The 25445-nt window shown below is 40.5% G+C and overlaps 1 protein-coding gene across 2 annotated transcripts in view; it reads right to left on the reverse strand.

Annotated features, from left to right (window-relative positions):
• LOC109930377 (ammonium transporter Rh type C) overlaps positions 1 to 25445 on the reverse strand; it is a 33818-nt gene that overhangs the window by 7162 nt on the left and 1211 nt on the right. For both annotated transcript variants that reach the window (XM_048616088.1, XM_020529892.2), the window contains exons 2-10: positions 23128 to 23320; positions 19592 to 19742; positions 17821 to 17962; positions 8242 to 8408; positions 6942 to 7079; positions 6475 to 6611; positions 5336 to 5460; positions 3596 to 3669; positions 2180 to 2273 (exon numbers count right to left, since the gene is read on the reverse strand). In XM_048616088.1, the coding sequence (XP_048472045.1) occupies positions 2181 to 2273; positions 3596 to 3669; positions 5336 to 5460; positions 6475 to 6611; positions 6942 to 7079; positions 8242 to 8408; positions 17821 to 17962; positions 19592 to 19742; positions 23128 to 23320 (1220 nt within the window). In that variant the 3' untranslated portion in view covers position 2180. The remainder of the gene's footprint in view (positions 1 to 2179; positions 2274 to 3595; positions 3670 to 5335; positions 5461 to 6474; positions 6612 to 6941; positions 7080 to 8241; positions 8409 to 17820; positions 17963 to 19591; positions 19743 to 23127; positions 23321 to 25445) is intronic.

Consider the following 25445-nt stretch of genomic DNA (forward strand, 5'->3'; position numbering starts at 1 on the left):
CTAGACCCTTCTGATGAAGGGTCTAGGCCCGAAACGTCAGCCTTTCTGCTCGGCCTGCTGTGTTCATCCAGCTCTGCACCTGGTTGTCTCAGCTAAAGGTGGTTTTCAGCTTTAGCATCTGAATGATTGCCTGAGGGATCAGCTCAGCTAGGAAAGCCCAATGTTCCTTTTATTTTATTTAAAAGCCAGAACGAATGGCAGGAAAGATTCTGGTGCCATGCCACAATGAACAAGTTGGCAAGGTCAAGCTTGGATCTCAGGGTTCCTCTGTACCTCTTTCTTGACAGTTACATCACCGAGCAGTCATTAACTCAAAACAACCCTGCAAAAAATAACACCCAGACAAATCATTTGCTGTTCCTTCACATCTACTGTTAATTAAAAATAATCAGTAACTTTCCATGTTAATTTTTTAAAGAAATTTGTTTCTTTCATATTTACCCCTCATCCATGCCTTGATTATTTCTCAAATTGACTATTCCAATGAACTCCTGACTGGTCTTGCACAGCACATTCTACCCTCCATAAACATGAGGTTACCTAACACTCTGATGCCCATGTCTTAAATCAAAGCCAGGTCCTACTCCCTTGTGTTCACTGACCTACTCTCACTCCTTGTCAAGCAATATCAGAAATTCTCATCCTTGTTTCCAAATTTCTCCAAGGCTTCATTCCTCTCTATCTCTGTAACCTCCTCCAATTCTATAAAGTCCGAGATCTCTGTACTCCTCCAATTCTGACCTCTTGTGTACTCCCAACTCTAATCACTCCATCACTGGTGGCTGTGCCTACAGCTGCCTAGTCTCTAAACTCTGGAATTGCTTCCTTAATCCTTGCTGCCTCTCGAGCTTGCTTTTCTCCTTATGTGCCTTTGCATCACACTTTATTTCATAATGCTCCTGTGAAGTGCCTTGCAATGTTATATGACAGGCACAATGTAAATACAAGTTGTTTTTATCTCCCTATTTCTCTCTACTAAAGACTGCAAGTATGATCATGTTTCTAATCCTGTTTTATGAAAATCCATTGTCAGGATGTTGGCATCATTGGTACAATCAATATACATCTCTCGCTCCTATAGCTCCTTGAGAACAGCTAGGAATCAATCACATTACTGCAGTTTGGAGTCACATATAGAACAGACTGGGTAGGAAAGGCAGATTTCTTACCCTACAGAATATTAGCCAGTTGGGTTATTCATGATATTCTGGTAGCTTCATGGTCGCTTTGTCTTTTTTCAGACTTTTATGACAAATTATAATATTAAATTCTCAAATTGCCATGGTGAAATTTGAACTTGTATTCCCTGTATGATGACATGTTTAGTCAAGGAAGGTAGCTATCTTAGTGCTACACTAAGCTATATAAACTGAAGTTTCTGAAAGAGTTAATGTGAAGCTGCATTAAGTCTTAACCAATGTGATGATGTGGGGGGAGAGATAGTAGGAACTGCAGATGCTGGAGAATCTGAGATAACAAGGTTTAGAGCTGGATGAACACAGCAGGCCAAACACCATCAGAGGAGCAGGAAGGCTGACGTTTCGGGCCTAGACCCTTCTTCAGAAATCTGAAGATGATGTGGGACAGACTTTGAGTGGAAACTTGGGCAGTCTAGCACAAGATCCTAATAGTCTTACGTAACTAAACTTAACTAGTCAATGTAATTTGTACCTTTTGTTCTCTTACTAATAAACTGTCTCATTATGTAAGACATGTTCCTTCTCTTGTTAAGATTCACCATTAGTCTATCCTGTACAATTGATAATTAGATAGGTCCTTTGACTCAGCCCTAACCATTTTTGTTAACATAAAGTTTAAAAGAATATTAAGGGGGATTGGTGGCAATGAACTACCCAACCACAAACTGACAGTAGTTAGTAATCCAGAACTCAATATGACACATTGATGTATCAGCTTCATAAACCACCCATTAATACTTCCTGAATGAGACACAGGATTAATTGAATGCTCATTTTATTTCATTGTGTGCAGGAACTTGGTATAAGCTGATGATTCACTTGTATCTCTATAAATAGACAAAGAGTGGAACTGTGATTATTGGATTAGGAGATAAATGCTTGTAGTATGTAATTTTGTTAATAAATGTTGAAGTGTGTGAAGATTGGCTCCAATTCTATCCTTCGTCGACTGGTTTTCTGGCATGGAACATATAGCTCACCTCATTGTTGAGGATCTCCATTTGAAGTAGGCTTCTTAAGTTGGTTGTTTTCAAAATGAACACTGTGCAATGCAGCTTCTTCTTCTGTTGGCACCTAGAGATTCATAGATGGTGCCAAGAGTTAATTACATCACAGATACAAAACCATCATGACCCAAACAGCCTTTGTTGAAGAAATTTCACTTCATTGGCAAAGCAACATTTGCTTCAAACACTTGCAGGTTTTTATTTACTGACCACCAGGTGAATTATTGGTAAATATCAAGCTCACGAGGTGTGGAAGGAGGTTAGACTGAATGATTAAATTTCATTATCAGATGGTGCATACATGGACAGTAGACAGAATAGGCTTTGTGGGTACAGTGATCTTTCTTTATTTTGTGAACAGCCATTTGGATGGGAATGGCTTACGTTTACAAGAATTTCTTTATAATTGCTTTCTATTTTGTTTACAACATGAAACTGTGCTGTTGATTATCATTAAAAAGAAAGACATGAAAATTGAAGAGCATTATACATGAAATTTTACAAATTCTTAGTTCACAGGCTATTCTTAGGGAATGTCTGGTGTGTCATTTTCCATTGTGTTAAAAAAAGTTGCTTTACATGGCCTCTGCTTTTTTTGCCAATCAACCCCGGCCACAGGTCTTCTGATGACAAATTCTTCTACTGCTGGGAGTAGTTTCTTATCATTTACTCAATCAAGGCATAAAGCTTTAAATTGGGAACAGGGAACAGTAAGACAGATGGGCCGACTGATTTCCTGTTCTCTGAGAACAACTGTTCTCAGCTTTATAACAGTATAAGGTTAAGAAGAGCAGGAGGGAAGTCAAGAAGTTGTACTTAGCTGATGTTGGGTCGAAGCACATAGAATGCAGGATGAAGGAGAGCCTGAGTGACATTTAGGGAATTCGAGGGATTTCAATGTCTTAGGAAAGAAGGAACCACAGTAGGAGACTATTTGAATTCTACAAATGAGACACTCTGACTATGGTGAGCAGCTAGTTACATAGTAAATGATTCAATAAACAGAAACCTCTGTAATATGAATTGATACATAATATTAGTGAAGAAGATTCTTAACTTATGCAGGGTATTAACTAGATCCATTTACCAAAATGACATATAAACAGACATTCCCAGTTAAGGTTTTAACAGATGCACTGATTAACTCTGACAGATGCCAATATGGCAAGAAGTAAATCTATCTTTTAAATATGCTCAGTTCCAAAATTATGGCTATGGGGACTAAGTGGATTGATTTACAGGGAGTTGCTGCAGACATAATGGGATGAATGGCCTACTTTTCTGGTGTGCCAAGCCATGTGAAGTAAAAGAAGATACAGATCCTGGTATCATTGACGAGGAGTCACAGCTCTAGTTATGCCATTACCGTAAACACGCTCTTGAACTTACCTCCCAGTACACCTCATCTTCAAAGCAGTTTTCATCTGATGGATCGCCCCAGAATGGCAACTTGAGAATAAAACCTTTGGAGAAAGGAATCGTCAACATTGATGAGTGACTTTTAAACTGATTTTAAACTATTTTACTTTCCTGGGATGATAAATCTGCACAAATATTTTCTAATCAAGAGATGTTAATACACACCTCTCGAGCAGGTGGAATTCATGTTGCGGTCTCTTGGCTCAGAGACAGGGACACTATCACTGCACCACAAGAACGCTTGATAAAATTATGTAGGGGATTGTCAAGAGGGACTATTCATGTGGCAATAAAGGAATGGACCAACATGTTTTTAAAAATTAAGCAAAGGGGCTTCCTTAGCCTATTTGGACCTATCTCTCTAGATTGTCAACCTAACAATCTCTAATTATAGCAACCTCATTAACCACTAAGAAGAGAACACAGGCTCCAGAATGGGTACAGTACATTTAGGGGCATGGAGAATTTCTTTGCACATAGTGAGAAACAAGAGCTGAAGCTGGTTGCCAGGAAGGGTGGTTGAATCTATATAGAGCTATAGGCAGTAATGGGAAGACAGTAGGTTTGGTATAAGGATGAATGAGATCAGGTGGGCTTTTATATCCAAAATCAAACTTGTCAAATCAATGTTACTGCTACTTGTAATACTTTAATGGAAGCTACTATTCCAAACATTGGAATATCTGATCTCATGCAGAAAAACAACAAATTTTATTCTTTCTTTCAGATTAAAGTAAACTATAATCAAGTTTCTTCTAGATTTTCATAGGTACTCTAATATGTAATAATATATTAACACCACTAGGTGGTAGGCAAAGTCCAGCCTTTTCGTTCCGATCACAGCTTCAGAAACTCAGTCGCGATTTCTTAAAGGTGCAGACCTTTAATGAAAAATGTCTGCTAAATCTACCCTCTCTGTCGCTAACAATCACACAAAAATATGCTGAAAATAAATTCAAATGCCATCCTGAAGTTCTGATGATTAAAAAGATCACTGATGAGCAAAACACTCGAGTCCAGATATTCTGATGGTCAGATAATCCTTGGAGTAGCCCATTCTCCAGTTACGCATCAGGACCTTGTAGAATTCCAGATACTATAGACTCCTTGGGAAATGCTTCAGTTGATCATTACTGAGGGAAAGTTGGATGGTTGAAAATCTTACCTAATTCCTGGATAACTATTAAGCTAACTCTTCAACTCACCATACACACATGCACGCGTGCGCGCGCGCACACACACACACACACATACACACACACAACTCAACTACAGTTCCCCTGAGCAGTTAAACTCCCCAGATCCCTGGCAACCACCTCCCTCCATTATCCTTTTGTGATGAAATGTGTATGATGTGTAAATACTAATGTAATTTATACAGCTTAGATTTTAAAATAGTGGCATACGGGATTATTTCGTTTTCTGAAAGGTTTGAAAACATTTAGGTCAGATAATCCTCTGGAACAGTCACCACTCCAGTACATATCTAGACAATGGGAGGTAAAAAGAGAACGGAATATGACATTGAAATAGAGGATCAGCCATGATCATGTTAAATGGCCAAGCAGGCTTGAAGGTCACAATGGCCTACTCCTGCTCCTAGTTTTCATGAGCTTCATGACTCAATCTCCTCCCATTAATTAAACATGTTTACTGGCTGTTGCATTCCATTCTGCTTCATTGCCTAAGATCAGGGTCTAGGCTACTCACCTACAACAGCTCCCCCGCCCACACTCAGAAGGAGAGTGACACACAGCGCCGCAGCCTGAAACCCTCCCTGGACACTGGGCGTCCGATCTGCAAATCCGTCCACGAAACCAAAAGCATCAATCAACCTGAAGAGGGGGAAACAGATTGGTCACAATATGATACAGATTCCAAACACAAATAGCTCCAGAACAGGAAGAACCTGGGGTCTTTCTACTGCATACATTGGATCAGGGATAGGAGTTACGGCCCCAGTATTGTAGTCACATGTCATGCATTAACCAGTGTGTCATGGTGAAAAGCAAAAGTCTTCTTGCAGGCAGGCCTGTGTTTAAATAAAAACAGAATGTGATAGAAATACTAAGCAGATCTGGCAGTATCTATGGAGACAGTAACAGCGAGAGGGACAGAGAGAAGAGAGAGAGAGAGACATAGAGACAGACAAAATTAATGGCTCAAGTCAAACATGACACTGTGAAATTCTTTTTCTGCTCTGAAGAAGGTTCATAATCAATTTGAAGGGTTAACTCCCCATAGATGTTGCTGATCTGTTGAACTCTTGATATTTTTATTTCATAATTCCAGCATCTGCAGCATTTCACTTTTACTTAACTTTGAATAATTGGTTAGTATGGAAGGGAATAGTAAATCTATTTGTCTAATGATAATATTGTGAATACCAGGTACAAGGAAAAGTCATATTGGACTTGAAACATCAATGAGACTTTCTGTATGTCATCATACATAACATATACCACAGAGATTTTGGTTCCTATTGAGACAGATATCCAGAAGTTTATTAATAGCTAACTACAACCACTAATATGAAATCTCAGACTTCCACATAAGGATTATGTTATATGCTTAGGTGGATCAGAATGACATTTCGTACATAGTTGACTGTTTGCAGCTTCTCTGCTTGCTAACTCCACAGAGACTAAGATGACTTTTTATATTAAAGTGTCACATGCCATGATTCCTCTAGCTGTCTTAAAGATGTTGTGCATTTCTGAGATCCATGCAATTATACAAAGCACAGTGCATAGGGGCTGAGTGATTCTACTGAATCACATGCTGATCACATCAACATATCCTTGTTTACTAGATGCCTCCCTTATTACAGTGCTGTCTGCTTCACCTACCCTTCTCTGCTATACACTCCTTCAGTTGCAGCTGCAGCAGTGACAGCTCCCACAATAGCTCCAATCACGCCCGGAATACCATGCAGGTTGTGGATGCCACAGGTATCTTGTATCTTAAGGTATTTCTCCAGGAGTGGCTTGAAACAGAAAATCACACCATTAGATCTTGCAAGAACTTTGTTATAAATTTCACATGCGCCAATGTCATCTCAGGCCATGGAGTTTGAACATGGAAATGAACACAATGCTTGCAGGTGTTGAGGCTTTTTCTAGTCTGAGAGCAGCAAAAGATTTATCCAACAGCATTTCAGAGCAATTTCAGTATCCAGCTCAAATGTGAATTCGCTGTCCCACAAAATGAGGAGTTTTGATCAATTTCAACATAGGCCTTGCCAATTTCTTTTTTAAAAATGTCATTACAACTAATCCTACAGCCCCGCTAGTGAAGCTGAGATATAGGAACTCACCGAGAGGAAGATGAAGCCTAATGTTGAAATAGTTCCTGACAGAGCTCCAACAATCAGTGATCCATAGGGAGTGAGCATCATTTCCGCAGCTGTGCCAAGAGCTACCCCTCCAGCAAGCGTCCCGTTCTGAACGTGAACCTGGCAAGGCAAACAACACAGAATCCCCACAATTAGGGATTCTTCGTGGCTCAGTGCTGACACCCATTTTGGCCAACCTTTCAGTCATCCTGTCCATGCCTGGTCACTTAAGTATGCATGCACACTTGCACAATGCACACGCACATAGACATTGGGGAGGGTGTGTATATACATGCTAGTGTGCCCACGTAAGTGTGTCTATGTGCATGTGCATTGTACACCTGTGTGCACATGCACATACACACACTTACATAGACATACAAGCCCATATAACACACAGCCACCAAAAAGCCCATGCGTACAAGCATACATGCACATCATTCTGGACATATGTGCATGCACACATTTGTAACCATATGCATTTACACACTTGGACAGGTATACACACACACACACACACACACACACACGCTCACAGTGGTACACATGCAGGTACACAATTACTTTTATGTAGGGTTTGGGATAATGATCAGGAAATACTCGCTGAATAGCCCCTCTCTCCTCCCTGTCCCATCTTCTACCTACCCTCTCGCTCCCACCCCTAGCTATGATTAAATAGGCAGTACACCTCCCTTTTCCTTATTCCAGTTTCAATTCATTGGAATAAGAGGAGCTCATCCAGCACCTTGAGCCTCTTTGACCATTGAATTGCATCTTAGCTGATCTGCACCTTAACTATATCTTCCCATTTCAGTCGCTTTGCTCAGTGATATGCTTCAGCTCAACTGTAGTGGGATAGATTGAGAAATGTTGGAGTTGATAAGTTACCAGGGAGAGGAGTGTGTCATTCCATTGGCCTGAGCTAGAATTGAACATGACTATAGAAGGGTGTTTGTCAGAGTGTAATAACAGGGGGTAGGGGCTCTAGGAGGCGCACTGTGTTACATCGAGGGCGAGGGGCAGGGTCATAAGCCCTGCAGCAGGAACAACAATAGGACCCGTGATTTCTGGCCCTGCCCGTGCCTGGAGGTGGAAGGTTAGTGACACGCCAACAGTTTCAATAAAGTGGCACAGGTGAGGTCTAGTAAGATTCAGTCCCAATCCCAAAGAGGAGTCACATGGGACTCAAAACACTACCTCTGCTTCTATTTTCACAGATGCTGCCAGACCTGCTGAGTTTCTCCAGCAACTTCTGTTTCTGCCCAGTAAGGTGCTTTCTTACCATGTTAATTTTGCCCTTCTTCTCAAAGACGCTGGAAATGGCAATGGTAGTGAGGACACTTGCCGCCAGTGAGCAATAGGTGTTGATGACACCACGATGCTGGGCATCCCCGTGGTTTGAAATTGCTGAGTTGAAGCTGGGCCAGAACATCCAGAGATAGAGAGTTCCTGCGGGGGAGAGCAAAAGCCCTTGTCAACCCTGAGCAAAATGTCCCCCTTGTTGTGCATTAAAACTTAAAAGCTTTTAGACAAAGTCTACTTTCTAGTAAAAGTTTTATTTCAACCAACCTTCTGCTGACTCTTCTTTACGTGTATTTTAATAATTATTTTTAATCAACTCGTTCAGACATTTTATGACACACTTCTCAGGTAGATGGGAAATGAACCCGTTTCTTTTGGCTCAGAGCTAGGGACACTAACACTGCATCACAAGACCTGATTAGTTCACAAAAACCTGCTTGCCTTGTTAACTTTAATTCTTAGGTATTTAGCACCCTATTAACAGAATTAAACACTCGTACAAACACGACAGTAAGGTTTCTTGCAGCTTTCTCTCTTTTAATGAGAAAATATATAAAATGATAATATATTGTATGCTGGAAAATATCAGCAGGTCTGATTCCTTTAAATCATTAAACTCTGATGTCTCTCCACTGATGCTGCCAGACCTGCTGACTCTTTCCAGCAATTTCTGTTTTGTTTCTGATTTCCAGATCCACAGTTCTCTTGTAATTTTTAATAATATGATAAATTGCATTATTATGCAGTCTTTAACAAACCCTATATTCTACCACAGCTTAAAAAATTAATAAGGTTACAACATGAATCATTCTTTATTCTTACAACTGGTTAGAATGTAAGGCATTTGTCCCAGTTCAAGAACTTCCACAATTTTTTTTAAAATAAGCATCTCTTCTTGTAAAGCAATGCAGAAGCTGATTAATTAGGTCAACCTATTTTACTTTTGAAATGTCCTTTGTTTAAAACACTTTGAGTGGACAATATGCCAGGGTAACAAGTATCAATGTAGCTTTCTATACTCACATTTTTCCTGATTGGCCCTCTATAGACTTCCTTTAAAATGCTAGATAAATGCATAGCCATATTGGTTGCTTCTACCAGCATAAGTGCCTCTGTAACTGAAGTGCTTTTAAATACACTTTTTAAAAAAAAAATTCTTCAATTTCCAATCTAATGGACAACATTTACCATTTCTTCCCAATAATAAAACATGAATACAGCTGTATTTGAAAAACCATTCGTAAGATTGGCATGTTTGTTGAACTAATTCTCATTGTTTCTGGATCATCAAGGGATGGAAAGCTGAGTGTACATTGCTCTAAACTTAATGGCTCTAATACTCCAGTCGCTGGAAAATTGTTGGAGCAGTGTAGACTGGAGTGCCTCTCGGGACCATGTGGAATTGGCTGACTCTGTGAAAATTGCTCAGGAAATTGAATCTTCTGAAGGGCAATTCTCTTTCATCCAGAATCCTCCAAAAAATCTTTTAGAGTCATAGAATTCAGAGAATTCTGACTTAATTGAACTTAACCATTACCCAGGAAAAATTAAAGGATTAAACACCTAGTCTGACTCCTGGCTAACTATTAAACTGACCTCCTGACTCACTATTACCCCTCCACAACTGCACCTCCTCACGGATCCCTTAGAAACTGCAGACCCATGTCAGCTACTCCATGAACCAGAATTCCCAAAGATCCCAAACCATTTCACCCCCACTGACACTCCCTATGTCACCCAATCCAACCCTCACCACTTAATCGACACTAACGGAAGTATCTGAGTTGATTTTTTTTAAATGTCTAATTTGCCTTCAGCACTTCTGCAACAATAACATGTTTCAACATGGTTCTCAATTCTAACACATCATAACTTGCACCTGGTCTGGCTTGTATGTGTAACCCAATTAAACTTGTCAGCTGATCTGCCTCCTACTTAATTGTAGCGTCTTCCCTTTGTGAGGATCTATTTCAATTTATCAGGATCCTATTACTATTCTCTAGTTAAGACTTGATTCAAAGTTATCCTGACTTAATCTGTCTCATCTCCAATCCTCTTTATTGAAAAGCTCTTCAAGTCTCATTTACAATATTTAATTCTGCTTTAAGCCTTTAAATGACAATATTTTCAAATTTCCTACTCCTATTCCACAAAAAAACTACATGCAACATAAAGATGCCTGAAAATTTCCTCCCACAGTACCAAAGAACATGGCAGGGTCTGCTTTTAATTGGAGGCCATCCAACTTTAATAGTATGAACCTTGCTGAGATGTATCAAACTCTAGAGGCATAACTTATAGTACTACATTTGGAAGTTTCACAAGTGAATATGAAAGTATGGGCCGATGCAATTAAAAAGTTTCAAATGGGAGATTGGGTATTGGTATTGTTGCTTTTATAGGATGAATTTCTGAAAGTGAAATTCAGTGGTTCATACAAAGTAGTTAGGAGGGTGAGTAAAATGACTTATCTGATCATTATCACTTACTGTAGGAAGAAGAGTCGTCTTATGTCACATAAACATGTTGAAAAGCTATTGTTCCATAAGAAAGGAGCTAGTGTGTCAGGTAATAAGAGCAGGGAAGGAGACAGAGACGATAAGAATGAGTTGGAAGGAGAGGTAGGCATTTTCAAAATAAACGCCATACAAATTGATTAGCTAACACAGAAATACTGGGGCAGTTAGACAGTGTGTACTCATTTTTAGAGAAAGAACAATGGTAGGATCTTCTAAGTTGACTCCAAAAATAATCTGTAAAGATACACCTGTACGTATTACAGCAGCTAGGCATAATGTGGATGCACGAGTGTCAGTGCCAATAAACAGCATCCTTGTTAGTTGAGCCCAGATAAACATGCTTAGGTGAAAATCCTGGGACTTTTAGCAATGTATGGGGTTTATTGGAAATTTGTACACAATTTCAGCATATTAGTTGTACCTGTGATATATTTGTTGAAGGAGCATGTAAAAATGGCCCAGTCAGAATGTGAAGCTGCCGTTGGGAAGCTGAAGGTAGTCCTGATAAATGAACTGGTGTTGGCCACCCTTGATTTTTTCCAGACCTTTCAAAATGGTGATTGATGCTAGTGACTTGGGGATGGGTGCAGTATTGATTCAAGGTGATGAGTAAGGAATAGAGAAATCAATGGGTACTTCGTTAATAGACTAAACAGTTTCAGGAGAAGCATTCTACTGTGGAAGAGAAGACTTTGGAATTATTATTGGCTCTTCAGCACTTTGATGTCTATGCACTACATGGCAACAGAGAAATATTAATCTGCACCATCATAATCCAGTGGCATTCATTGAAGAGTTTACAACACAAAATGCGAGAGTATTTAGATGGAATCTTTTGTTGCAACTATTTATTGTAAAGATTATTCACATTGGTGGAAAAGATAATATAATTACAGATGCATTGTCCCAACTATAAGATGATGGAATACAGTAAAGACTTAAGAAATGCTAAGGCTGTATAAGTGAGATGAAGGATGAATAGATGTAAGTCTCATGTTTTGTGTTTTCTGCATCACATATTGTGTGATGAAACATCGTTTTGAAATTACATTTCATTTTATAAGGACGGAGGCAAGTAAAGACTGTCTCTACCTTTTTTTCTATATTTTGATTGTGAACAGAAATGAAAAAAGGATCGTTTTACAGCACTGGACTGAGGGAGGAATTGCTGTACTTTTAAAAGCAAGTCACTGAAACTCATTATAAGTCATGTTTACACTGCTGCTTTGCTCAAGCAATTGGGGAGGCTGTTGTAAGCAGGGCTGGCACCTGAGTGTGGGTCATTGAATTTATTCAAGGCAAGGTTAGATGGAACTTCAGTTGTCAAGAGAGACAGGGGTTATCGGTGGAGGGTGTGGAGGCAGGAAGGTGGATTTTAAACCACAACTTTATCAACCAGGATCTTACTGAAAGGTGAATCAGGCTCAAAACGAGCAAATGGCTGACTCCTGTTTCTGTGTTCCCATGTTCCTAGTGCCAAGCTATACGAACATAGCTGCCAACTGCCTACATTTGAAATAAACTTTTCCAGCCCTGTTACAGAACTAACTTACTTGATTCTCTGATGTTGGTTTCTCAGGTGAAGGCTGATTCCTCAACAGGCCAGGAATCTTGGCCCATTCATAAGATTTCCAGTCATTCCCACTTTAAGGAATATTTTCTTTACTTACATACATTTAAAGCGATTAGTAACCTGGTACATCAGTAATACACTGGTATCGTGTGAAAACCAGAAGTTGTGGGACCCAGTCTAGGCCCAATAAAAAAGGAATCAGCAGAAGAGGTGGCAGGCAGGTATCCAGAGTCATGTGCAAAAAAGATAACAAGCAACACAGAGGGGAGGGTGGTGACACAGAAGAGTAAAGCCACTACTCAGAAGAGACGACTGGTAGAGGATCAGAGAGGTTCCAGGCAGCAAAACGATACCTTGTACTGGCTCCAGATGAGTGGGACCATGAATGGTTCCCTGGGGAAACTCAGGAATTGGTGACTCAGTCTTGGCAACCAGTCTGGAAAGATGAAGTTAAACCACCAGGAGGTGCACAGATGTTCAGGGACTCCAAGACAGGGAGTTTGTGGAAGGTGTTCAGAAATGGAACCTTCAAGAGTGGAACCTTCGAGTGGAAATCCTTCTGAATGATGAGTAAGCATTCAAAAAATTGTTGTAATTCAGTTATCACTGACCTTTTGCTGATTTGCTAACAAATGTGAGGTCACGCCTATCATTTAATGTGCAGGGCATTGCATTTGATAACAGTCTGCTTGTTAATTCATATTTGCCTCAGGCTAATGTTGGATGTTAGAGTATAAGATGGACACCGCAAGTTATTTTACTTTGATCATTATAGTAATGCTTATGTTTGGTTGCTTAAACCAATGGAATCCTGTGGTTTTATTCTATTTGTAAGGATTTGGGATTGCCGAACTTCATCTAATTTAATGAACTAGTCACCAATTTCTAACCAGACCATAACCAAACTTGGGGATTTGATTTGAGGTCATTCACCCTATTTGCTAACATGGTAAACTCATTTGGTAGGGCTTAGTGATTAATTCTTCAGTCCAAACTGAGAACTTGCACAGAGATGAGGTATACAGCTATGGTTTCTGAGATTCCAGTGGACATCTTGTGGTTATTTAGGCATAACTAGTGGTTCTCATGTTGAATTGATACCTGAAAATTATTCATGTTTTCTTCTGACTTACAGAGTTGGTAATTGCAGATCAACGTCTGTGCTTTAACCTAAAAGCAATAAAGCCAGGGATGTTTCTCACCTGAACCTTACAGTAACAGATAAGCGGGGCTGAATTTTACCAGCCTTTTGAAGATGAATTGGGTGAGAAAGATGATGGCTGACTTTTTACAGAAATAACAGGGGATATGCGGCACAGAAATATGCCCTGGATACTGCAAAGGCTGTGGGCCCTGACAATATTCCAGCCATAATACTAAAAACCTGTGTTCCAGAACTCGCCGCATCTCTATCCAAGCTGTTCCAGTACAGTTACAACACTGGCATCTACCTGACAATGTGGAAAATTGCCTATGTATACCCTGTACACAAAAGCAGGACAAATCCAACCCAGCCAATTACCACCCCATTAATCAATTCTCCATCAGCAGTAAAGTGAATGGAAGGTATTGTCAACAGTGGTATCAAGCAGCATCTGCTCAGTAATAACCTGCTCAATGACACCCAGTTTGGGATCCAGCAGGACCACACAATTCCAGACCTCAATACAACCTTGGTTCAAACATACGCAAAACAGGTGAATTCAGAGGTGTGGTCAGAGTGACTGTCCCTGATATCATGGCCATATTTGACCAAGTATGGCATCAAGGAACCCGAGCAAAACTGAAGCCAATGTGTGTCAGGGGGAAATGTCTCCAATGGTTGGAGTCATACCTGGCACTTTGGAAGATGGCTGTGATTGTTGGAGGTCAGTCATCTCAGCCCCAGGACATCTCTGTAAGACTTCCTCAGGGTAGTGTCCTAGGTCCAACCATCTTAGCTGTTTCATCAATAACCTTCCCTCCATCATTAGGACAGATGTGGGAATGTTCACTGAAGATTTGCACAATATTCAGCTCCACTCATGACTCCTCAGAAACTGAAGTAGTCCATATCCAAATGCAACACGACCTAGGCAATAACCAGGCTTGGGCTGAAAAGTGGCAAGTAACATTCACATTGCACAAATGTCATCTCCAATAAGAGACAATCTAATCATCATCCCTTGATTTTCAATGGCATAACCATCACTAAATCCTCCACAATCAACATCCTGTGAATTGCCATTGACCGGAAACTGAACATTCACCACATAAACAGAGTGGCTACAAAAGCAGTCCAGTTGCTGGGGAAACTGCAGCAAGTAACTCACCTCCTGACATTCCAAAGCCTGTCCACCATCTACAAGACACAAGTCAGGAGTTGGACAAAACATACCACACTTGCCTGGATGAGTACAGCTCTAACAACACTCAAGAAGCTTAACACCATCCAAGGATGAAGCAGCATGCCTGAATGACACTACATTCATAAACATTAGTCAATGTACCATCGATGGTCAGTAGCAGCAATGTGTGTTATGTACAAGATACACTACAGATATTCACCAAAGATCCTCAACAGCACTTTCCAAACCCACCACCACTTCCATCTCGAAGGACAAGGGCAGCAGGTGGGAACACCACCACCTGCCTGTTCCCCTCCATTTCACTTACCATCCTGACTCAGGAATACCTTTGCCATTTCTTCAGTGTCACTGGGTCAAAATTCTGGAATTACCTCCATAAAGACATCGTGGGTCAATACATGGACTGCAGTGGTTCAAGAAGCCCATCAGTATCTTGTCAAATGCAACTAGGGCTGGGCAAGAAATACTGGCCAGCCAGTGACAGTCACACATCCACACCCCACAAGTGAATAAACAAAAAGGCTATGCCAGCAAACTACACCGCAGTGTACCACTGTCCATCAAAAAGGTGTCTCCCCCCTCGCCAATCCCACATCACCACACTTTCAAACTAGCAGTGGAACCTCTGACATCCATATATAAAAAAAAGCCAGCCCAAGATTTTCAATTGGTAACTCGGGACTTCATCAAAACTGATGGACAAAGCCCTTTTGTACTTTGAGCTGAACACTAGTTAACACGTCAGAGGCATTCATTGGTCATGTAAATTAATTACAGATTGCCCAAGTTGTCAACAAAATCTTTCAGTTCATCTAACCTTTGCATTATGCATCAAGAGGAAAATCTTCTCTTTATGGAGATCCAACTGAGTTGCATTAAAAGAGTGATTAGAGAGATTGAACAGTATCGATGATTAAAATTTCTTCTTGAGGTGTGGGCTTCTGGACCATACATTCTGCTTCATTGGAGTTTCCTTTCCTCTTTGAAAGTTCTTAAATTCGCCATTACATCAGTGAAGGAAGTTGCAGTAGTGGGTACAGTGGAACTGTCAATATTTGTCATCATTACTGCTCCAAAACAATGTGAAAATCTAAATAACTGCAATCAATTAGAAATCACTGAGCTGACAAGAAATTCCCCTCTTACACAATAATATCACTGTTAAAAACCTCCCTCTGTTCTGGTTAATGAAGCAAAATGCTGACAGCAGTATTCTAAGTCATAACTATTGTTGAAAAAACTCTTTGGCCCTGAAAAACTAATTTTATATGCTCCTATTTCGAGTAAAATTCTAGGTTAATTTATTAATTTATGATGGTTCAGCCTCTAATACCCCAATATTTATATTGCTGAAAAAGTGAAATATAATTAATTAATCTTATGTCTTGCTGTGGTGTATGAGAAAAGGCTGCTTAACCTGCTTGACAATGTCATATTGATGAACACCTGGATTCCCTTGACAGTAGAATAAAATTAAGTCACATTTAGGGGAAAACCACACCCTGGAGATCATGAGACTCTCTTTAGGAAACTTTCTTTGAGGTCAGCATGATGTGCAGTGTTTTCACGACTGACGGCAAAATCCAGGTCATTATATTTTTGGCATTTCAGGCTGTACCCCCTTTAGCTACTTTATGTTGGAAATAATAAGAAGGTCCTGTGCTCCTTGGAAAACAAATGGGGTGAAGGAGCAGAAAGATCTGGAGCTACAAATGCACAATTGAAGAAACAAAATACAACTTACTAAGACTAGAAAAAGCAAGCAATACGCTGGGAATCATGTCTCAAAGGTTGTAATGAGAAACAGGGAAGTTTTATGTTTGCGCTAGAATGTGGAACTCACAACCACAGGGAATAGTTCAGGGAAATAGCATAGGTGATTTGATGACCTGTGTAACAGACTCAAAGGACTGAGTGATCTACTCCTTCTTCCAAGTCCTCGTGATTTAAAGAAAATATAAACAAACACTCAAGGGACATAATAATAGAAATGTATGATGATAGAGTTAGATGAAGAAGTGATGGGGAACGCCCCAGGAGGAGGTTCTGATGAAATACAAACTTTGTCATGGATCTGTTGATCTGAATAGTCTGTTTCTCTGTTATAAATACTTCATAAAAGACATTATCAATAACTTTCAGGGAGTTTTGGTGGTATTGTAATCCTGAAGCTAAGCTATTGCACTGCGAATACTGGTTCAAATCCTACCACAGCAGCTGGTGAAAATGACATTCAAATAATAGCTTGGGAATTGAAAATTAGTCTCAGTAACCAAAGAACTATCCTTCATTGTCAGGGAAAACCCAAATAGTTTACTAAGAGAAGTAAATTTGCATTTCTTACCTGGTCTGGTCTACACATGACTTTAGAAACAGGAATCTGGTTTTCTCTTAGATACCCTCTGAAATGGGCAACAAATGCTAACCTTACCTGCAGGATTGATGCCTCATGTAAGAAAAAACTGATGGAATATTGAACATAGCTGCAAATTATGTCACAACAGGTTCATGATACACTATAACAATGCCTTGTTGGATGGCATACAAGATACCACTGGGGCTTCTTCACTTTGCAAAGCAAAAAGAATTAGGGGATGTAATCCTGAAGTCCAACAGCACAGAAAAGATTTTATTAATTCAGTCACATTGAAGCAGTAGCTTGGTCATTGATGTTTGATCTGGAAAGTCATGGCTTTCAGCTTTTCTAAACGTATAGGAATCTTCCAAGGGTTGTTGCTTCATGTCTAGTGCGAGGCCTACAGAAATATTAGGAAGGTACTTCAAGATACACTGATTAACCCTCCACCCCTGGGTGGCTAATAATTAAAGACAAATGAGTGAGCAAGAACAGAGTTTCCACAGCAAACAAGTACAAACATTTATTTTTCTCTACACCCTCACTGCGATAAAATCACCATCCCCATTCATTTTTTGCACCTCAAAACAGTGTAGCACTTTATCTGCTTCAGCCCTCCCTTTCCCTATAATGTATAGCCCTTTCAAAAACTCAACCAACCAGAACTACGCCACCAAACTCCATTCTGGTCCGCTTTGTAGCCTTGCTGATGAGCCAAGAACCAACTGTCAGCATTCTCAAGACTTAAGGATAAAACACTCACCAATCATAGAAAAGAGGTCAGAGTGGTAAACAGACTCATTCTTCCTTTGATCCAAGTTTGGCCTGTATAGGATACGCGTGATTGTAAGTCCAAAATAAGCACCAAACGCATGGATAACCATCGAACCACCAGCATCTCTAGCCTTGGAGAGAAAGAGATTTGAGAAACTCCGTGTTAAGTGTTCGTTGTTTATTGACTTAGGGGAAAGCTTCTTCTCCTCAGTTTCTCTAAAGTTTGAATCTTACCTACATCAAGAACCATCACTTTAGACCTCCTTAAGAGATCAAATCTGAAATGTGTGCAACACCTACAGGTATTTGGACAGGGCTGGGTTGAAAGTTGACTACAAGTATTGTAATTGACCGCAGTGAAAAGGCCACAATAGGAATGAACCATGAAGGCAGCACAGTGGCTGAGTGGTTAGCACTGCTGCCTCACAGCAGCAGGGACCTGGGTTCAATTCCACCCTCCGTGACTGTCTATGTGGAGTTAGCACATTCTTCCTGTTTGTGTGGTTTCCTCCCACAGTCCAAAGATGTGCAGGTTGGATGGATTGGCCATGCTAAAATTGCATATAGTGTCTAGAGATGTGCCGGCTTGGTGCATTAGTCATGGGAAATGCTGGGTTACTGGGACAGGATAGGGGGTGGGATGCTGTTTGGAGGGTCTGTGTGGATTCGATGGGCCAAATGGCCTGTTTCCATGCAAACACTGATGAGGGTTTTAACAGCACTAAGCCAGTCAAAAATGAGAGGTAGCAACATCAATGAGTCGTGGGACATGAAATGTAAAATTCAATCTGGATTCAAACAGAGTTCAGAGAATGAGGTTAAGACTTAATGTCAAGTCAAGGAGTCTGATGAGTCCAAAGTAGTCAGGTAAACTTATGACTACAAAATAACATTGATCTTTGAGCTTTAGAATTTGATGCTGGAATTCTAGAGCACAGGGACTGTGCCACCAATAGTTTAGTAGTACAAGGGAAAGCCTAATGCTGGAGAGCTTGAGGCGCAATAGCACAGGGTGTGATCTAATTGAAGCCTAAGCAGATTAGCTAACCCAGGGCTAGGAAATTCTGCAAATAGAGTTTGTGCAACAAATACCACTGAAGCAGTCAATATAACTATGTTCCTGGTTTCCAGGAACAAAAAGAGCAGAGGGCAGCATGCAATGTAATCCAACTGTATACAATGAAATTGGCCGGAGCCCATACTGTGATGGACCATATTCAATGAAATAGGTTTCTAAAGGCAGATGAGATTGAGGGCAATGGTGGGTCCTTAGAGCTGATCTACCAGACAGATGGTTGCCCCTAACAATTGTTACATATTCCAAAAATTACTCATGTTCGGTGATCAAAAATCTTCAAATGGTTCTTGCAATGTCATTTGTGACAAGAAAGACAAGGGGAAGTGATGGCCGAGAGGTATTAATCTAAAATATTAATCCAGAGACCAAAGTAACGTTCTTGGGACCTGAATTTGAATCCCACCATGGTGGAATTTGAATTCAATAAAGAATAAAATGTGGATTTAACAGTCTAATGATGACCGTGAAACCATTGTGGTTGTCAGGAAACCACATCTGGTTCCGTTACGCCCTATAGAGAAGCAAACTGCTATCCTGGCCTACATATAACTCCAGACCCACAACAACTCCAGACTCTAAACATCCCACTGTGCAATTAGGGATGAGCTGGTCTGGTCAGTGATGCCAACATCCCGTGAATGAATAAAAACAAAGTAGAAAATTACAAGATAAGATAACTCACCCCTAAAACGGTCAGGATGATAAATTCATTCACTGCGTAGAGAGTCACTTGAAACAGTGACATGATCAGCAGTTGGACAGGACTCACTTTTCCAAGAACACCTCCAAATGCGATCAACACTGAGGCAGCACAGAAATCAGCATTTATCAGACTGGGAAAGTGAGGAACAAGATAACATGAAGGTGTTGAGACAGGGTGAACTATTCACTATGTTTTGTCAATGGCCACAGGCCAAGCCTTTGCAACCAAGAACCAGAGATTGCAGAAGCTAATGTATGAATATCTAACATGATCACCCCAAAATCCTCTTTCTGCTATACATCTTTAATAAAACCGAGATTGTAACCAGTAAAGCAGGTTGAAAGACGAATTTGACAAATGCGTTCATAATCAACAATTATTTTTACGCTTCAACCTTGCTGTCTACATTTAGTTTGGTCAATCTCTCTCCATCTCTGCTGATCATCTCCCTTGGTCTCCTTACTAACTCGTCATTTCGCTCTGGCTTTCTGTTTGTAGCTTCTTTTCCTGTTTCTTACACTGTTTTTCCATTTCATCATCTGCTTACAGTTTTCTCTAGATACGAACATATGAATTAAGAGTAAGATTGAGTCATTCAGCCCTTCGAGTTTGCTCCACCATTTAGTAGGATCATAGCAGATTATAGCCTCAATTCCTGTTTCCTGCCCGCCCCAGTGCCGTTTGGCTCCCCTTGTCAATCAGGTTTCGATCAATATCAGGCTTAAAAATATTCAATGACCCTACCTCCAGTGCTCTCTCAGGAAGAGAATTCTACAGACAAATGAAACAAAAGTCTGTGGATGCTGGAAATCTGAAACAATAACAGAAATTGCAAGGGAACCTCAGCAGGTCTGGCAGCATCTGTGGAGAGGGGAAGAGAGTTAACATTTTGAGTCCAGTGACCCTTCCTCACAATGTTAATTTTGTCTCTCTCTCCACAGATACTGCCAGACTCACTGAGTAATGACTTTATCTGTCTGTCTCTCTCTCTCTCTATCCATCACTCCTTCCACATTTCTGATTTATTTTCCCTGTTACTTGTCTTTCTCTCTGCCTCATAAAAGCTCTATCATGGCTGCAGTGATGCAAGTGGCTTTAGATTTCCAAAAAGCAGAAAGAGCAGAGGGCAGCATGCAATGTAATCTAAGAGTATACAATGAAATTGGGTGGAGCACATACTGTGATGAATTGCATCCAATGCAGATATCGCTGTATAGAGGGTGGCCGCATCTTATTTTGCACTAGACAATAAAATTATGGAATAACAACTGTAAAATAAACCTCTGGACTTACCTTTCCAGCCTGGGCTAAATCACAGAATAGCAGAAGCTCTTTCTCTAATAGATTGGTTCAGCATCTACTGTAGCCACCCTCTGTGGCTCGTGGTTTCCAAATTCAAAAATGTTGTGCTTAACAACTTGGGGGATCTTACAGCAGAGTCGCAGGGTACCCACTAGTCTTTCAAAGAGGAATCTGTGAATGGAATCTTGGGTGCTATCTCCACCTAGTGGTGGGTTTTGGATCTTACAAGGAAATTCTGAATACTCACAACCGCTCCATCACATCATTACATCATAAAATGTGTGTTGATAGAAAGCAGTTTAATTTTAACGTGAAATCTCTTGAATTGAACACGGGCAGGAATTAATCTCACTTCATACCAGCCTCTGTAAAGGGTCATCCGGAAAGTATTGTAGAGAACTGCATTCTAGAAATGACTACTGCATATTTAAGGGGACTGATTTTTTAAAAATATTCTTTCACGGGATGTGACTATCATTGGCAAGGCTAGAACTTGTAGCCTGTCCCTCATTGCCCTTGAACTGAATGGCTTGCTAAGCCAGCTGACAAACCCCCATTTCTGAAGAAGGCTCCCGACCTGAAACGTCAGCTTTCCTGCTTCTGTGATGCTGCCTGGCCTACTGTGTTCCTCCAGCTCCACCTGTATCATCTCAGACTCCAGCATCGGCAGTTCTTATTATCTCTAAACCACATATCACTTAGGTTCAGGGAGCCAATGGACAATGGAGGTATAAATTATAAGATTACAAAACGAGAAATCCTGAGATCCAAGCTAATGCTTTGGGGACCAGGTCAAATCACACTTTGTAGCTGGTGGAAATTAAATTTCAACAATAATCCGGGAATAAAGGTAAAAGTCACTGTAGTCCCAGCTGAATATACAGCTGCTGTCTCATTAGAGAGAGACAACTGGGGGTGATTTAACCTAAGAGTCACCATGCCTCAAACAAGGGGTGAAGTTGAAAACGACAGTTCTTCATGGTAACCTCAGCCAGTGTGGGAATTGAACCAGTGCTGTTGGCATCACTCTGAATCGCAAACTAGTCATCCAGCCAACTAAGCAAACCGACCCACATCGGCTAAGTTTATGTGAAGGTTACGCCTTCTTAATCTCAACCTTTGCTTGTGAAGTGGAAACCCTAAGGTTAAACTCACCACCGGTTACCTCTCTCTAATGAGAGAGCAGTCCAATGGTCCTCTCTGATTATGGCTACTTTTTTACGTCACTGGTCTCAGTAAAGGTGAATGCATCTTGCTAATGCCCATTAGGGAGGGAAATATGCCTTCCTTTGTCTACACTGTAGGCCCACAGTAATGTCATTAATTTCTAAATTGTCTCATAATCACTCAATTCTACGCATGCCTACATCTTATGAAACGGGAGAAAATTTTGATTTTAAATCACCTAATCTGACCTGTAAAATAGCAGGAGGACAACTGACCGTCAGCTCAGATGAATTTCAGAAACATTACATTTGAACTCACTGAATAAAAACAACAGCTTCTACGATCCTAAAATCCTATCTCTGCATATGTTACTGCGCTGAAAAAGGGTCACTGGAACCAAAATGTTAACTCTGCTTTCTCTCCACAGATGTTGCTAGAACTCGAGTTTCTTCAGCAATTTCTGCTTTTGTTTCTGGATTTCCAGCATCTATAGTTCTTTGGGTTTTTTTTGGTTAAGTACATGCTCAACCTAGATCCTGTATACTTCCAATTAAATATTAGATAAGGGCTTTTGTCTTTAATTGAAAATACTGAATACAAATTTTGGCCCCTTTTCCCACGTCGGTATCAAATGCGCCCTACATGTCATTTCTACCTCTTAGTTTCCCAATTGAGATGTGACCAGTGTCTAAATCATTGCTTCCAGTTTATGGGTCTAAAACAGACCCAATGATAACCACTTTTACACAGCGGAGGCCCATACTTGATCCAGACAAGAATATGGATCATTGCTTGATTGATTACAGTCTTTTATTTAATTTGTCCAGGAGGTTCAAGACGCATTGAAATTCCTGTTTTCATTTTGGACCCGGATTCCTGTTTCTCCCCATTAAAACCTGGGACACAGAAACTGAAGCTCATATTTTTGGCCCCTGTCCTTATTTTTCTGTGCATTTAAAGACCACACCCTCAACCTCAGAAAGTCTTCTCAAACACTTCAAGCTCGCACTTGCCTGCCTTTCTGGAGATTAGCCTTCATCCCTTACCTTTCCACACCAATTTTGATTTTCCCATCGCTAAAATCTAAGGAATGAAACCAGCCCTGCATCAGCAGAGCCCATTGGATGCTGAATGATGCAATGAGGAAGTTGAAGCCGATACTTCCAAATCCATATCTCTTCAAGAAGGTCATCAGAAACCCGAATCCCACAAAAACCATCACGTGTACATCTTGGAAACCTGAAATCAAAGCAAAGGAATGATCTGAGTGTCAATTCAAGCTCTTTATAAGGCCTCCCCTTCCAGAAAGTGATCTGCAACTTTCCAGCTACTGTTTGCAGCTGCATAATGCTGAAGGCAAAATAAATATGTTCACAACATCTTCACAGATTGAAGGCTAGCTAATTCACACACAGCAAGATCTCACAGACAGCATGTGACAATAGTGGAAGGATAAACATTGGCCTGCACACCATTGGGGAACACCTTGAATGTTAGCCTGTGATCTCTGATGTCCACCCAAGAGGGAAAACTGGGCCATGAATTGACATTTTATTTCAAAAACAGCTGTATTAGAAAGTCTACCAAGATCATATGCTAACATCTCTGGGCTTGGGAGAAAACTGAGTTGTCCAATTTCAATCTGAGAGCAGCTATTTCCTAATCAACATGTTTAGAGATGTTGTGGCACATCTGAAAGCAGGTGGGATTTAAACCTTGGTTTTCTGGCTCAGAGGTAGGGACCCTACCACTACATCACAAGAGCACCGTCCAAGTTGAGAGTGTTACCACTGAGTCACTGCTGTCCTCGAGGACATGGATCAGATTGTCAGACCTTTCATTAGAGTTCAGGATCAGGAAGTAATTTTACAGAACATTCATTCAAGTGATGAAATGAGTTGGAACAAAAAATGTGATCAGATGCGCTGTAACAGTGTGTTGAAGCAGATTAAATGAATGGAACATACGGAATGGTGGCCAACATGGTTTCCTACTGAAGAACAAGACATGGACCATCTCACTGATCTTCCAAAACACAAAATGTTAAAACCACAGCAAAGACTTGGATCACATTCCAAAATGGAATCATTTGATTGCTGTGATTTAAACCAAGTTTTACTGTTGCTAGAAACAATTCCTCCATGCTCTGATCTCTTACTTACTTTCTCTCCTTCTATCCCAAATTGTCTATTGATATCACTCTCTCTGACAGCCTGTCTCTCCAATGCTTCCTCTATATTATTTGTACCATGATCTTTCTCCCATTTCTCTCTCCTCTTCTTATCTTACTCAATTTTATCTATTCCATCATGGCTGGATAGGTTGGGACTTATTCACTGGAGCATAGGAGGTTCAGAGGCGACCTTATAGAAATTTATAAAATAATGAGGGATATAGATAGAGTTAATGGTAGTTGTCTTTTCCCAAGAATGGGGGTTTTCAAGACTAGAGGCACATTTTTAAGGTGAAAAGAGAGAGATTTGTAAAAGACAGGGGCAAACCTTTTAGGCAGAGTGTAAAAAGTGTTTGTGTGTGGAATGACCTTCCAGAGGAAGTGGCGAATGTGGGTACAATTACGTTGTTTAAAACACATTTGGATAAGTACATGAATAGGAAAGGTTTGGAGGGATATGGGCCAGGTACAGGCACTAGTTTAGTTTGGGATTATGGTCAGCATGTACTGTTTGGACCGAAGGGTCTGTTTCTGTGCTGTATGACTCTAACTCTCTGTGGCACTTTCTGTTACACTGTCTCCTTCCCTGCCTCCTTTCTTGCCTTGTATTCTTTTTGAATGTGTATAAATGGTGATGCTTCTTGCAGTTCCTGGCATGTTTCTTTCTGACATTGCCCCTTTTTGTCATATTCTTTCTGAACGTATCTCTCTCTTTCCTTCACTCAGTGATGCTTTTCCCTTTGGCCCTGCCCTGTTTCCCTTTTCATCCCATTCTCATCTCAGGTCATCATATCCTGCCCTTGTACTCTGAACATTCAATGTTTTTGTACGTGTTCTTGCCTATGCTATGTAGTCCCTGTCCCTCTCTGACATCCCCAAATCCCTCAGAGCAATGACTGCACCACTTCCACCTCCACAGTAACCCCTGTCTCAGCACTTTTACTTTCAAATCCTTCAAGCGTGCCTGTAGTACTATTATAGTACTGTAGTAATGCCTGTAGGGTCCACTATCCCAATGTCACCTTAGTCCAAATTCCTTTTTTCACTCTGCATCAGTTCATTAAAACTGTTGCCGCCTGTATCCCACTCAGCACCAACTTTCTCTCCCCACTACTCATTTCCAGAGCAACCTCCCAGTCCCTCAGATTCCAAACCAAGTCTTTGTATTCAAATCACTCCCACGTGTCAAAG

The sequence above is a fragment of the Rhincodon typus genome, chromosome 33 (assembly GCF_021869965.1).
Source record: "Rhincodon typus isolate 14 chromosome 33, sRhiTyp1.1, whole genome shotgun sequence".
In the NCBI taxonomy this organism is placed as follows: domain Eukaryota; kingdom Metazoa; phylum Chordata; class Chondrichthyes; order Orectolobiformes; family Rhincodontidae; genus Rhincodon; species Rhincodon typus.